Below are 14,010 nucleotides of genomic sequence, written 5' to 3'. Positions count from 1 at the left end.
TTTGGGGGGGGGGGAATAGTGGAGATGAATTTGTGGGGGGGCATGGGGTCCCTGGGATTGTGCCGCTCATCTCGTTAACTGATGGGTTCCTGAAGCCAAAAGGCGAGCGAGGGCATTATCATCCTGCTCTTTTTGAGAGAGGGTGGGGGAGCTTTTTAAAAAAATAGATATATAGTTTTTTTTACCCAAATGGAGGACGCAGGGCCTTGTAGGAAACTACTTCATTGTCCATGACATGAGGTGACAGGAGAGAGGGGAGGGGGGGGAGAAAAAGCCAAACGCCAAGAGCCAAATAACCCCGGAAGCCTCCGGAAGCTGCTATGGTAAGTTTAAAAGGGGCATTGGGGGGTTTCTTCTGATATATGATTTAAAGAGAGGGTGGCTTTCTTTAAGTATATACTGCTCTTAATATTTAACGTTTACCCGTGGTTTATTTTGATTGTTCAGTAGGATGGCTTTTTCCATTGTCTCCCATCTGTACACCAGCCCTGCAAGGTAGGCTGGTGGCGTTAGCCCCATAACGCAGATTAAAATGGGCAAGGGAAGTGGTTTAAGGCTGCCTCGTGAGATCACCGTCTTTGAACCGTGAGAGTTGAAATTGACGCTTTTAGCTCCCACAGTTCACTGGTACCCGCCACACTCTTGAGCAAGGTGTCTTGGGGGCTTCCCAGGATGCTCGATGAGTTCAGAGCCTTGCCAATAAGAGATGACTGGAGAGAACCTGTGAAGCTGCTGCCTCCCCTCGGAATAAAAGCTGCGGCCAGAAATTGATAACCGTAGTAACAACAAGGGCGCATAGTGAGCCTTGTGGCTAAGGATGTTCGTTTTTCTTCCTGGTTTGCTGATGTCAGAGAAGATGGCTGGTGTTCTTTAAGGGGGAGCGTTAGGACCTGCGTTCGAAGACCCAGAGAGCTGCATAGCTCCTTGCTAAAGGATGGTCATGTGGGCAGATTAATTGGCAATTTAATTAAGGTAGGGGCTGTGGCTCAGTTTGCAGAGCATCTGCTTGGCATGCAGAAGGCCTCAGGTTCAGTCCCCAGCATCTCCAGTTAAAGGGACTAGGCAAATGGGTGATGGGAAAGACCTCTGCCTGAGACCCTGGAAAGCCGCTGCCACTCTGAGTAGACAATACTGACTTTGATGGACCAAGGGTCTGATTCAGTAGAAGGCAGCTTCATGTGTTCATGGCGGCCAGATTTCCTAGCTTGGTGTGCGCATAACAGCTTGGGTGCGTGGGCTTGCCTGTAGCATCAGTTCAGCAATGGATCCCCAACGCAAGTTGATCAGCGGAGTGTGAATTTAAGAGGGGGGGGGCCTTTGCGTTGACAGTTGCAGCGAGGTCCTAGGCTGAAGGTTCATGCAGATCTTTGGCACGTTCAGGAACATCATCTGCTTGTGGTGCCTTGATTGCTGTGAATGTGGGGTTGGGAACACAATAAGTGGCCCTAAAGAAAGTCAAAGCATTATGCAAGTCATCACCCCCCCCCCATATTAAACAGGATGCAATTTGAAGAGCTGCTGCAACTTTGAATCCCTGCTTAGCAAGTCTAGATCTTTTGGAGGCTGACAAGTATCAATACAGTCAACAGAATGGGACATAAGCTGTAGAAATCTGGAGCTAGCCAGAAATCTGAAACAGACTTGAAGCATTCCGTTCCGTATAATTCACGATCCTTGGAAAGAGGCTGTCTTCATGGAATATGCCCTCTATTTTAAGCCCCTGAGGAGGGTTGAGGAAGATGAAAACACAGAATTCTGTTGCTAAGTTACAAACGGCATTGTCTCAGCCAGCCTTAATTCAGTTCAGCTAATGAGAATTTCTGAGTTCAGCTTGGAAGGTGGTGAGCCTTTGTATCCAACGGAGGCTAAGGAAATCTGGGTCCTCGTCCCCCCGCCCCATGTGGAGGGTTTTTTTTGGAAATGGGGCGCTTTTGTTATAAAATTGAATAGTGAGTGTGCTTGAGGCAGCGGCTCATCTTTGAGAACGCTACTGGCAGTTGCGTTGCACAGGAATCTGATAGTCTCTTCCTTGCTTATGGTGGCAGATAACCCATTTAAGTCCAGAAAACCAACCGCAATAAGATTTAGGTGCAGGTCTGTCAAAAGAGCATGTTTGCTTCTTCCAGTGCTTTGGCTGTCACATTTCGTTCGCAGCCATTGGCAGGATGATTTGGGCCAGATTTAGGCCAGCCCTCCCTCCTTCCTGCTGCCTTGTATGAGAAGCTCCCCTCTGTCTGGTCTCATACAGTCCTGATCCGGATGCCTCATCTCGGGTTAGATGGATTAACTGGGTCTTTCTGAGGAACGGGGTCATGGGCCCTTTGCCTCAAACCCATTACACTCCATGTGAAGGAAGCACAGATTCTGTGCTCAGAACGTGTCCAGAGGAGGGCAACAAAGATGGTGAGGGGTCTGGAGACGAAGTCCTATGAGGAAAGGTTGAAGGAGCTGGGTGTGTTTAGCCTGAAGAGGAGAAGACTGAGAGGGGATATGATATCCATCTTCAAGTACTTGTGCCGAGTTGTTTTCTGTTGCCCCAGAAGGTCGGACCAGAACCAACGGGTTGAAATTGAACCAAAAGAGTTTCCAACAGTTAGAGCAGTTCCTCAGTGGAACAGACTTCCTCAGGAGGTGGTAAGCTCTCCTTCCCTGGAGGTTTTTAAGCAGAGGCTAGATGGCCATCTGTCAGCAATGCTGATTCTGTGACCTTAGGTAGATGATGAGAGGACATCTTCTGGGCATGAAGTATGGGTCACTAGGGGTGTGGGAGGTAGTTTTGCAATTCCTGCATTGTGCAGGGGGTGGAACTAGATGACCCTGGTGGTCCCTTCCAACTCTATGATTCTATGAATATGGCACTGCACTGGGTGCGCTGTGCGTAATTTGGTTGGGACGGAACCATTCAGGCACGGGTGGGGGTGGAAGAAGATCAGCAGGGGAAGTCCCAAAAGCACGGAAGAGGCCAGAGATCTCTGGGGGCTGCTCAAGCTGGAAGGAGCCAGCTTGCAAAAGGCACTGTTTTAACCCTTTCCTGAAAATCTCTTTGGCAGGCATCAGAAGAGGCCTCATTACGAGCTTTGGAAAGTCTAATGACTGAGTTTTTCCACAACTGCACGACCAATGAAAGGAAGCGCGAGATCGGTAAGCCCCCTGACGTTCCACTTTCTGGCCAGATGTAACACTCCATGGGCCATTTACGGATTTTCACACGTTGGTGTTTGAGTTACTGCTTTGTCGTTACACCATTTCACATTTTGTTGCATGCTTACTTTTCGCTAGGAGTCTGTGTTCTCCTTTTTTTAGACTGTATAGAAAAAGTAAGGTTACGGTTTCACGAAAGCAACCCGACAGCGTCTCTCGGCTGCAGGTCCAATCAGGGTTCTGCTTTTCATTTAAAAACCGGTTCCCGTCTCGTTGGGGAATCAAATTTGTTCACTGTTGTAATGGTTGGAATCGACCTAAGCTGCGCTGATGCTGAAAACTCGGTATAAAGCTGGTCAGTTGCAAAACGTCTTCAGTGGATAACCCAGCAATCTTCGAAATGACGGAAGATGTCCCCAGATTTCCCAAAAGCCTGAAAGAGTTTATTGGCCCACCACTGGAGGCTTTGGTTTGGGACCCCGTGGTCTGTGAAAGTGAATCCTGTCACACTTCTCCTGCAAATGTCTTTTTCCAGAGGAGCTCCTAAACAACTTTGCCCAGCAGATTGGTGCCTGGCGGTTCTGCATCTATTTCCTGTCGAGCACAAGGAATGACTACGTCATGATGTACAGCTTGACAGTGTTTGAGGTGAGCTTTCCGGCCAGCATGGAGGTGGCCCGGTGACGTCCTTATCTGTCGCCAAATGTGTCGAGGTGCTTCGCGGGGGCCTTGGGCGACGATGATTTCCCATTCCAAACAGAGCAGCCAAAGCGTGCTCTTAGGGGTACAAAGCGTGCTCTTAGGGGTAATAAATCCTTGCTTCGTCTGGTTTGGTACACCTGGTAGTTGCGCTGCCCTTGGGGACAGGCAGGCCCATGGGTCAGCCATTTATCAGAATAATTTAAATTCTGTAGACCACTTTCTGGTGACAGTTTACAAGGTGGCTAATAGTTTATCAAGAACTGAATTGCAAAACTCTTAGAACATAAGAAAGGCCCTGCTGGATCAGACCAAGGACCATCAAGTCCTGCAGTCTGTTCACACAGCTGCCAACCAAGCGCCTCTAAGAAGCCCACAAACAAGACAACTGCCACAGTATTATCCTGCCTGTGTTCCCAACATTCCCAAGTTGGCAGCCATCACCATATCCTGGGGCAGGGAGTTCCACAATTTAACTATTGTAAGCAGGTATTTTTGCTATAGTGTTCTGTCGCTAAGTGAATATATTCACAAGCAGTGAAATCTCCTCCCCTGGATCTGAGACCTTCGCTGTCTGCTGTTCCCTGTAGCCTGAATTGAGTCCGTAACGCCAGGAATGTGTCTTGTCGCTTTCAGAACCTGATCAACAAGATGTGGCTAGGGGTCCCGTCGCAGGATAAGATGGAGATCCGCAGCTGCTTGCCCAAGCTCCTTTTGGCTCACCACAAAACTCTGCCTTACTTCATCCGGAACAAGCTGTGCAAAGTGATTGTGGATATCGGCAGGCAAGACTGGCCCATGTTCTACCATGACTTCTTCACCAACATCTTGCAGGTAAGACCGTTCCTGGGAATTGCCTGCGTGGAGTCAGTCAGCAGGTTCAGGCTGAGTTAGTTCTCCTTCTCCGTGAGGGTGGTAGCCTCATCCATTGGGTATCTTGTGAATTTTATTCTTGAAGCCGTAGGATCATAAAGTTGGAAGGGGCCATACAGGCCATCTGGTCCAACCTCCTGCTCAATGCAGGATCAGCCTCGAGCATCCCTGACAAGGGCCATCCAGCCGCTGGTTGAAGGCTGCCAGTGAGGGGGAGCTTGCCACCTCCCTAGGTAGCCAATTCCACTGCCGAACTACTCTTACTGTAAATTTCCCCCCTAATATCCAGCTGGCACCTTTCTGCCCATAATTTATACCCATTATTATGAGTCCTGTCCTCTGCTGCCAACAGGAAGAGCTCCCTGCCCTCCTCTAAGTGACAGCCTTTCAAATACTTCAAGAGAGCTATCATGTCCCCCAGCAACCTCTTCTTTTCCAGACGGAACATTCCCAAGTCCCTCCGCCTTTCCTCGTAGGGCTTGGTCTCCAGGCCCCTGATCATCCTCATCGCTCTCCTCTGCACCCGCTCCATTCTGTCCATGTCCTTTTTGAAGCGAGGCCTGCAGAACGGCACACAATAGCTTGACCAATGCAGTGTACAGCAGGACTATAATCTTGCGATTTGGATGTTATGCCTCTGGTGATACACACCAAAGACCGCATTAGCCTTTTTTGACACTGCACCACACTGGCTGCTCATAATTAGCTCACAGTCCGCATATATACCAAGATCTTGTTCACACTCACTGCTACCCAGAAATGAATCCCCCGTCCATTATGCGGGCTTCTCATTTTTGTTACACAGATGCAGAACTATGCCCTTATCATTGTTGAATTGTATCTTGTTCACGTCTGCCCACTTTCCCAGCGTGTTCAGATCTCGTTGAATTCTATCTCTTCCGGGGTGTTCGCCACTCCTCCCAATTTGGTGCCATCTGGTGTGGGGAAGGGAAGGCAACTGTAAGCCGGTTTGATTCTTCCTTAAGTGGTAGAGAAAGTCGGCGCATAAAAACCAACTCTTCTTCTTCATTATCTGCAAATTAACTGAGTAGGTCCTCCTCCCCCTCATCCAGGTCATTTACAAAAATACTGAATAATACTGGGCCCAGAACCGATCCTCCGTCCTGAGCCTTTCTTTTTCCTTCTCCCCTTTGACAGTTGATCCAGTCCCCCATGACCACACCCCTCGGGCTGATCATGCTGAAGACGACGTCGGAGGAGCTGGCATGCCCGCGGGAGGACCTCAGCATTGCCCGAAAAGAAGAGCTGCGGAAGTTGCTCCTGGATCAGGTCCAGGCAGTCCTCGGGCTTCTTACGGGTGAGGGTCGGTTCCTCTGACAGGGAGGAGGAATCCCCGGTTTTCCCACAGCAGCCCTTTTTGGACCTGTACCAATGGATCTTCAGCGTGCGTGGGGAGCTCTGCAGTGGGCAGCGGTTCCTTTGAATGTTCTTTGGTGCCCTTGGTAGCGGGGGGGGGGCAAGGGCACTATCGCTGCCACCTGTGTCTGTGCCAATGTCGTTCCATCCCTGTCTCAGACCACCAGTGTGGTTTAGCGGACCAAGGTCAGGGTGATGCAAGTTCACCTCCCCACTTAGCCAGGAAGCTCCCCAGGTCGGACCGGTCGTTCCTCTCTCTGCCTGACCTACCCTGTGGGGTGGTTCATAGAATCATAGAGTTGGAAGGGACCCCCAGGGTCATCTAGTCCAACCCCCTGCACAATGCAGGAAATTCACAACCACCTTCCCCCCACACCCCCAGTGACCCATGCTTCATGGGGTGGGGTGGGGCAAAGCTGGCATCTTCCCCTCTACTGCTACCTCTGGCAATATCTGAACACTGGCATCCCGCCACCTCTGAAAGGGGCTCTCCGAAACAGCCTTCCGTTCCTGATCCCAACGTACGTCTCCCGTTGAGAGAGGGGAGCCCTTGTAGAAACGTCACCGATTGTTCTCGAAGGGCACCGGAGGTGATCCGCTTTCGCGCTTTGTGTGTCGCAGGTATCTTGGAGAGCATCTGGGACAAGTACAGCGTTACTGCCGCCACTCCACCGCCATCTCCGACGTCGGGAGAAAGTGGTAAGGCCTCGTCTGTGTGTCCGTGCATTCGTCCGCTAGTGAGACGTTACGGGTCTGAGGATTCGGAGGCTCAGGGCTGCGTTGACCAGAGTTGCAAAGAGAACGACCGCAGCCGATCCCTCTCTTGCTGCTGGGGTCACTCCAGTTTCCAGAGGGGTGACACTGGTGTGGGGAGGAGACCTTGTCACTGCCTGCTCCTGTGTGTGTGTGTGTGGGGGGGATAGGTCTTTCTGGCACTACCCAGTGGCTCGGGAAGGCACCCCGTTGCTGTGGTTCCCACGTTTCTCGGGTAATGTCCTTTGAAGATCAGCAACTGCTCAGTGGCCCCAGGAGACTCCCGGTTCAGATTTTATCTCGACAGGGAACAGATTTGGTCAACTTGATGCCAGCGTCAGGCTCTAAACCTCTTCTTCTCCACCCGCCCATTGGTCGTATCTGGGTGGTAGATAGGAACCAACCTTAACTGGTGATCGTAAGGATTGTCGCGATAACCATATGGTACCAATCATGAGATTCTGGCCCCAGTTCTGCGTTCTTTGGGTAGCAAACACCCTCTGCCAAAAAAGAAGAAGAGTTGTTTTTTATACGCCGACTTTCTCTACCACTTAAGGGAGACTCAAACTGGCTTACAAGCACCTTCCCTTCCTCTCCCGACAACAGACACCCTGGGAGGTAGGTGTGGCTGAGAGAGCTCTAACAGAGCTGTGACTTGCCCAAGGTCACCCAGCTGGCTTTGTGTGTAGGAGCGGGGAAAGAAATCCAGTTCACCAGGTTAGCCTCCGCCGCTCATGTGGAGGAGAGGGGAATCAAACCCGGTTCTCCAGATCAGACTCCACCACTCCAAACCACCGCTCTTAACCACTACACCACACTGGCTCTCCTAAAAGGTCCTAATTTGGCACCCAGGAAAGCAGAACTCTGCCAGAGCGAGTGGAGGCATCTGCTTGTGTTTTCCCCCCTTCCCCAGGAGACCTCTTAAGTAGCCTGTTGCGGAGTCCCAGCACGGCCAAACTGCTGAACCAGCCAATCCCTGTCCTGGACGCAGAGAGCGAGTACGTCTGCTCCCTGGCCCTGGAGTGCCTGGCCCACCTCTTCAGCTGGATCCCCCTGTCAGCCAGCATCACCCCTTCCCTCCTCACCACCATCTTCCACTTCGCCCGCTTCGGCTGTGACACCCGGGCCCGCAAGACGCCCTCCCTCAACGGCAGCAGCCTGAACGCTGTCTCGGGGGCGGAGCGGGGCCGGCTGGGGGTGCTGGCCATGGGCTGCATCAACGAGCTGATGTCCAAGAACTGCGTGCCGGTGGAGTTCGAGGAGTACCTGCTGCGGATGTTCCAGCAGACCTTCTACCTCCTGCAGAAGATCACCAGGGAGAACAACGCCCACACCGTGAAGAGCCGGTTGGAGGAGCTGGACGAGAGGTAAGCGGGGTGGGGCGGCCAAGGAAAGGGCCCTGCGGCTCCTCTGCTGACTGCCAGGCTGCCTTGACCAATCGCTTCTTGCGCTTGGTGTGTCTAATCGCCCTTTTTTCAGGGAGGGGCTGTGGCTCAGTGGTAGAGCATCTGCTTGGCATGCAGAAGGTCCCAGGTTCAGTCCCCGGCATCTCCAGTTCAAGGGACTAGGCAAGTAGGTGGTGTGAAAGACCCCTGCCTGAGACCCTGGAGAGCCATGGAGACGGGCTGTGGCTCAGTGGTAGAACATCTGCTTGGCATGCAGAAGGTCCCAGGTTCAATCCCCGGCATCTCCAGTTCAAGGGACTAGGCAAGTAGGGAATGTGAAAGACCTCTGCCTGAGACCCTGAAGAGCCGCTGCCGGTCTGAGTAGACAATACTGACTTTGATGAATCAAGGGTGTGGTTGAATGGATAAGAAATGAAACAATTCATTTGAGCACATGTGGCTTTTTTTCTTTAGGGTTGGGCTGTGGCTCAGTGGTAGAACGTCTGCTTGGCATGCAGAAGGTCCCAGGTTCAACCCCTGGCATCTCCAGTCAAAGGGACTAGGCAAGTAGGTGGTATGAAAGAATCCTGCCTGAGACCCTGGAGAGCCACTGCCGGTGGGGAGGGGCGCTGGCTCAGTTTGTAGAGCATCTGCTTGGCATGCAGAAGGTCCCAGGTTCAACACCCAGTTAAAGGGACTAGGCAGGTAGGTGATATGAAAGGTCCTTGCCTGAGACCCTGGAGAGCCACTGCCAGTCTGAGTAGACAATACTGACTTTGATGGACCGGGGTCTGATTCAGTAGAAGGCAGCTTCATGTGTTCAGAGTTCCTGTGACGAAGCGAGCGGGTAGGTAAATGTAACCTGGTACGTTGGCTGTGGGAGGCTGATACATTCTCTCTCTCTCTCTCTGCTCTCTCCTCTGTCTCTCTCTTTTGTTGCCAAGCAGTTGTAGTGCCATAGGGTTGTATTGTGTGGCTCCCCCTGCATTCATTACATTTGACTGCAGGTCAAAATCTGAATTTACCCGCATTTGACTGCTGCCAAAAGCAGCCGAGAGAGATGTGGCGAGGGAAAGGAGGATTCCTTGTTCTGATCGGCATCTCCTCTCTTTTGTTATTGTATTTTTTTTTAAGTATGGGAGGGGAACGCCCGGTTATGAAAGGAAGAAAACAACTACTTTTAAGCATGGAATGCGCTCAAATGTGTAGAGGGGCTGTGGGTTTTTAATCATCCAGCGGATGGTTTTGAATACTTGAGCCGGCTTGTGTGCTTTGCTGCCAGCCAGCTCTGCAATAAAGGTGTTCCGAAATCAGTTTCAAGTTTTCCCACTTTTCCATTTGTTACTCAAACTCCTTGATAAGGAGGGTAACTTTAGGCAGGCTTCTCCATGAACTTATTTTTTTCCCATGAACTCCCACGAAGAGACTTTTATGGGGACAAGAGGAAGAGTTTAGTTGGCTAGCAGAGCTGCTGAACGTAAACTGGCAGAAACGGCTGGAGGAAGCACCTCCCGATGCTTTTGGCGTTGGGTCCAAGGAACCCCTCGGTACTAACTGGCAGTAAGATTTGCTACTGCGGTTTCAAATGTCCCTGGAATGTGACACTACAGTGTTATGAACCTTTATACTCCGCACTGCTGGGCGAGGAAACGCGCAGCAACTGGCCATGGATCAGCTCTAGAAGAACGCGATAGTGAGGTGAATGGAAGTGAAACATGGTGGGTAGCCGTGTTGGTCTATCTGTAGCAGTAGAAAAGAGCAAGAGTCCAGTAGCGCCTTAAAGATTAACGCAATTTCTGGCAGGGCATGGACTCTCGTGAGCTACTGCTCACTTCTTCAGATACTTCTTCAGTGAGCTTTGACTCATGAAAGCTCACACCCTGCCAGAAATGTTGTTAGCCTTTAAGGTGCTACTGGACTCTTGCTCTTTTCTACCGAAAGAGGAACTGTAATCTGCAGTCCTGCAGTCCAAGCTCTGCTCACGACCTGAGTTCGATCCCAATGGAAGTCGGTTTCAGGTCGCCGGGTCAAGGTCGACTCAGCCTTCCGTCCTTCCCAGGTCGGTCAAATGAGGACCCGGCATGCTGGGGGTAAAGGGAAGACGACTGGGGAAGGCACTGGCAAACCACCCTGTAAACAAAGTCTGCCTAGTAAACGTCGGGATGTCACATCACCCTATGGGTCAGGAATGACCCGGTGCTTGCACAGGGGACCTTTACCTTTATCTTTTAAAACACTGGGCATCAGCAAATTTGATTCTTTCGGAGACCTTCCAGAGTAGGGGTGTGCAATCCGATTACTCTAGCGGTCCTGCAAGGATGGTGGTAATTGCATCTTGGGGGGTGGGGGTCACGACTTAGGAGAACGGCCAAAAAGTCCCTCCCTCAGGGCTGTGCTTCAGCTTGTGTCGGCTCCCATGCCTTTAGGGTCGCGGCGGAGGACCACTTAAGCTGCGGGCCTCCTTGAAGACACAACCACACCCGATTAGACATCTCCTGGTTCCCGGTTGAGTCCACCATCCCAGTCTCTTGCCCTGTTTATATTGCTGTGGTCTCTTCTGTCACTTGTGAGAATTACGGTCGCCTCTCTCTCCAGCTGTTGGGTGCCAAAACTCTTCTTTTAAAAAAAAAAAAAAAAGTGTCCAGGTGCGCATGTGCTGGCAAAAAGGAATCTGAAAGCATGTAACTAGAATAAATGATGCTCAAGGAAAGTGGATATGTATTAATGGGTGGGGCTTGTTCTTCCAGAACCAGACTTCAGAACTGGTGTGTCTTTTCTTCCTTTAAAAAAACCAAGAATGTGGTGTTGGTGGTGGGGTCTAGTGGGAGGGTGGTTTTTGTCTGACTTTGTCTGCTTCCATCAGCTGGATGGCTTTTCACTAGAAGGTCTGGCCTAGATCCAAAGTTCGCAGCTACCCATCGAGACTTAAAAAACAATTTAAGTGGCAAATCTGCACGTGTCCCTGAACTCTTGTGCTACCAGCTCTCCCTTCCCCTTCAAACTTGGTACCAAGGGTTGCCAGTTGAGACCCACACGTCTTCCTTCCTTGGGCTTATTGTGCTGTTCTCTGGATCCTGGCCTTTGTCTGGAGCCCATGGTGGCTTCTGGTTTTAATCGTCCTACTGGCTAACCCGCTGTCCTTTCAGCTAAGGGGGGTTGTGGCGGCGGGGGTGTGTGTGTGCAGTCCATAGAGATCACCAAGGGGGCTGCTTGGCAGAAAATCTGTGTTTTGGATGATTTTACCAAGCCGAAGTTGCTTTTGACGCGTCTCTCTCTGCTATGTTTCAGGTATTAATGGAAGGAAGGGTTGCCTGCCATGTAGGTAATTGTTGTAGGGCTTTAATTTTAACTCTGGGCTTGGAAAATGGAGTGAATCGCAACATTTTGAGGCAGCCGCCGCTTCTGACGGCTTCCGACGTCCTCTCAATGGGGCCCTCTCTTGTTTTTCTTCCTCCGCCCGTAGTTACATCGAGAAGTTTACTGATTTCCTGCGGCTCTTTGTGAGCGTCCACCTGCGGCGGATCGAGTCCTACTCGCAGTTTCCTGTGGTGGAATTCCTGGCCCTGCTGTTCAAGTACACATTTCACCAGGTACTGCTCCGCGAGGGGGGCCCCCCTTCCGTTTCCTCCGACTCAGCTCCCCGGCGCTTGACTTGCAAGTATCGTGGTGCTTGTGAGACTCCGGCTTCCTGCCGAGTCAGAAGTTCTTGATGAAGAATACCCTGTCCCCCTCTCTACGTTTGCGCAAGCGGTCTTATTTTATTTATTTATTTATTTATTGATACGGTCTGTTTGACCAGCCAAAGGTTAATACATAAAATTGTCTGACTTAATAAAACTGTAAAACGAGTATAAAGGACAAAATTAGATAAAAGACTAATGGTGTTAAAATGTAGGATATTAGAACAAATCACAAGATTTAACTTAACAACTTAATATTTCTAAAAGTATCACCCGGTTTAGTAATTTTTTTCCGTTCAATTTTTGCAAATTTTAATTGCAATGGCCCAGAATTTGGCAGCTGGGAGCGAAAGATGTGGCGTTTCACCCATCAGGAGCCTCTTAGTCAGGAATTCTACTGGCTTATCGGGGAATTCACCCATCAGGGGAGCAATGGATCTAATACTGGCCTCATGATAGAATAAGCAGCTAAACAATACATGCTCGGTGGTTTCGATGTCTCCTGACCTGCAGGGGCATAGCGCAAACGGTCCTGAAAGCTCTGCCTTCAGAGGAGCGAGCCCTGGGCCGGCTCGCCCTGACGCCCAGAAACTTGGATGTTTTGGCCCAAGTCGGACCTTAGCTGCCTTGGGTCAGCCTCACCAAAAACACAGGGCAAATAGGGTTTTTTATTTTTAAGCTTTTAAAAAGTGGTGCGCTTGAATCACTCGTTGTTGGGCCGCTGACAGCGCCATCTGGAGCAGCGTTCCCACCCTTCTGAGTCTGTTGACGTCAGCGTGCTTCGGATGGTGCAACTCGGCTGTTTAGCGTTGCAAAAACCTGCACCTGAAATCTTAAATAGGAAGAGCTCTTCCTCAAGGGGGGGAAGGGAGGCAGAAGAAGAGGAAATCTGCTTCTGGGCCAAGACCCGGCGTTCACCTTCCTCCTTTTGTGTTTGTATCGGTCTTTCAGTCCCAGGATGGAAGGAAAAGAACTAAATCAGGTTTTTAAAAACAGGCCCTGTGGCTTGGTGTTAGGTCTAATCTTCCTAATGCTTCCCGCCATCTTTCCTTGAAGAGGATATTTTATATAACTGCATACACACAGCCCTGTTGAACCTGTAGTCTGTGGTATTCATGTTTCAAAGCAGAGCCAGCGTGGTGTAGTGGTTAAGAGCGGTGGTTTGGAGCAGTGGACTCTGATCTGGAGAACCGGGTTTGAATCCCCACTCCTCCACATGAGCGGCGGAGGCTAATCTGGTGAACCAGGTTGGTTTCCCTGCTCCTACACACGAAGCCAGCTGGGTGACCTTGGGCTAGTCACAGCTCTCTTAGAGCTCTCTCAGCCCCACCTATCTCACAGGGTGTCTGTTGTGGTGAGGGGAAGGGAAGGCGATTGTTAGCCGGTTTGATTCTTCCTTAAGTGGTAGAGAAAGTTGGCATATTAAAAACCAACTCTTCTTCTTCTCTGGCATTCATGTTCAAAAGCAGGTCTCTAAATAGTAAATTAAATCAAATGAGTTGTCCTTGTGTGTGTGTGTTAAAAATCCTGGTATATCTTTTAAAAATACCAGTGTAGTCGGTTAGGTTGCTTTTAGTTGCATAGGGGGTCAGTGTAGTTTAATATAATTCCATCCAGTCTGTTCCCAGGGATTAAGGGTTCATGCCGCTGGTTGAGACAAGCTTGCTTTGCTCCGGTAGCAAAACCCGGGCTCCCCTTTGCATGGCTGATCTTTTCGCCCCCCTGTCGAATGACTGAGAGGAGCCCCTGAGAGCTGCGGAAGGGAAGGGGTGATGGACATGGGGTTTTTGCTAGACACTGGGTGACCCTTTAAAAGATAGCTGGCCTTACTGCACCAGGAGATGAAGCTCGGGTGTCGAGGGAGAGCCTGGCCAGCCTTTCCCCACTTGAGTTTCTGGTCGGTGACCGTACTTCTGCCTTCCCTCTTCCAGCCTACCCACGAGGGTTACTTCTCCTGCTTAGACATTTGGGCGCTCTTCTTGGATTACTTGACCAGCAAGATCAAGAGTCGCCTGGCCGACAAGGAGGCGGTCCTCCACAGGTAAGCCACGCCAGGTGCTGTCAAGGCCGTTTGGGCTTCAACCCCTTCCAGATGTAGATCC

General features: G+C 50.7%; 1 protein-coding gene across 1 annotated transcript in view; it reads left to right on the top strand.

Annotated features, from left to right (window-relative positions):
• Positions 1-258: 258 nt before the first annotated feature.
• The window catches only part of XPO6 (exportin 6), a 30,627-nt gene continuing 16,875 nt past the window's right edge, over positions 259-14,010 (top strand). Inside the window, exons 1-9 of the mRNA XM_056866323.1 lie at positions 259-323; positions 3,051-3,141; positions 3,677-3,789; positions 4,477-4,674; positions 5,872-6,031; positions 6,712-6,789; positions 7,757-8,210; positions 11,692-11,818; positions 13,840-13,949. Coding sequence (XP_056722301.1) covers positions 321-323; positions 3,051-3,141; positions 3,677-3,789; positions 4,477-4,674; positions 5,872-6,031; positions 6,712-6,789; positions 7,757-8,210; positions 11,692-11,818; positions 13,840-13,949 — 1,334 coding nt within the window. The 5' untranslated portion in view covers positions 259-320. The remainder of the gene's footprint in view (positions 324-3,050; positions 3,142-3,676; positions 3,790-4,476; positions 4,675-5,871; positions 6,032-6,711; positions 6,790-7,756; positions 8,211-11,691; positions 11,819-13,839; positions 13,950-14,010) is intronic.

This window comes from Euleptes europaea, chromosome 21 (assembly GCF_029931775.1).
Source record: "Euleptes europaea isolate rEulEur1 chromosome 21, rEulEur1.hap1, whole genome shotgun sequence".
Taxonomy (NCBI): domain Eukaryota; kingdom Metazoa; phylum Chordata; class Lepidosauria; order Squamata; family Sphaerodactylidae; genus Euleptes; species Euleptes europaea.
The sequence above is the reverse complement of the archived record's forward strand: the minus strand, read 5'-3'. Positions and strand labels throughout refer to the sequence as shown.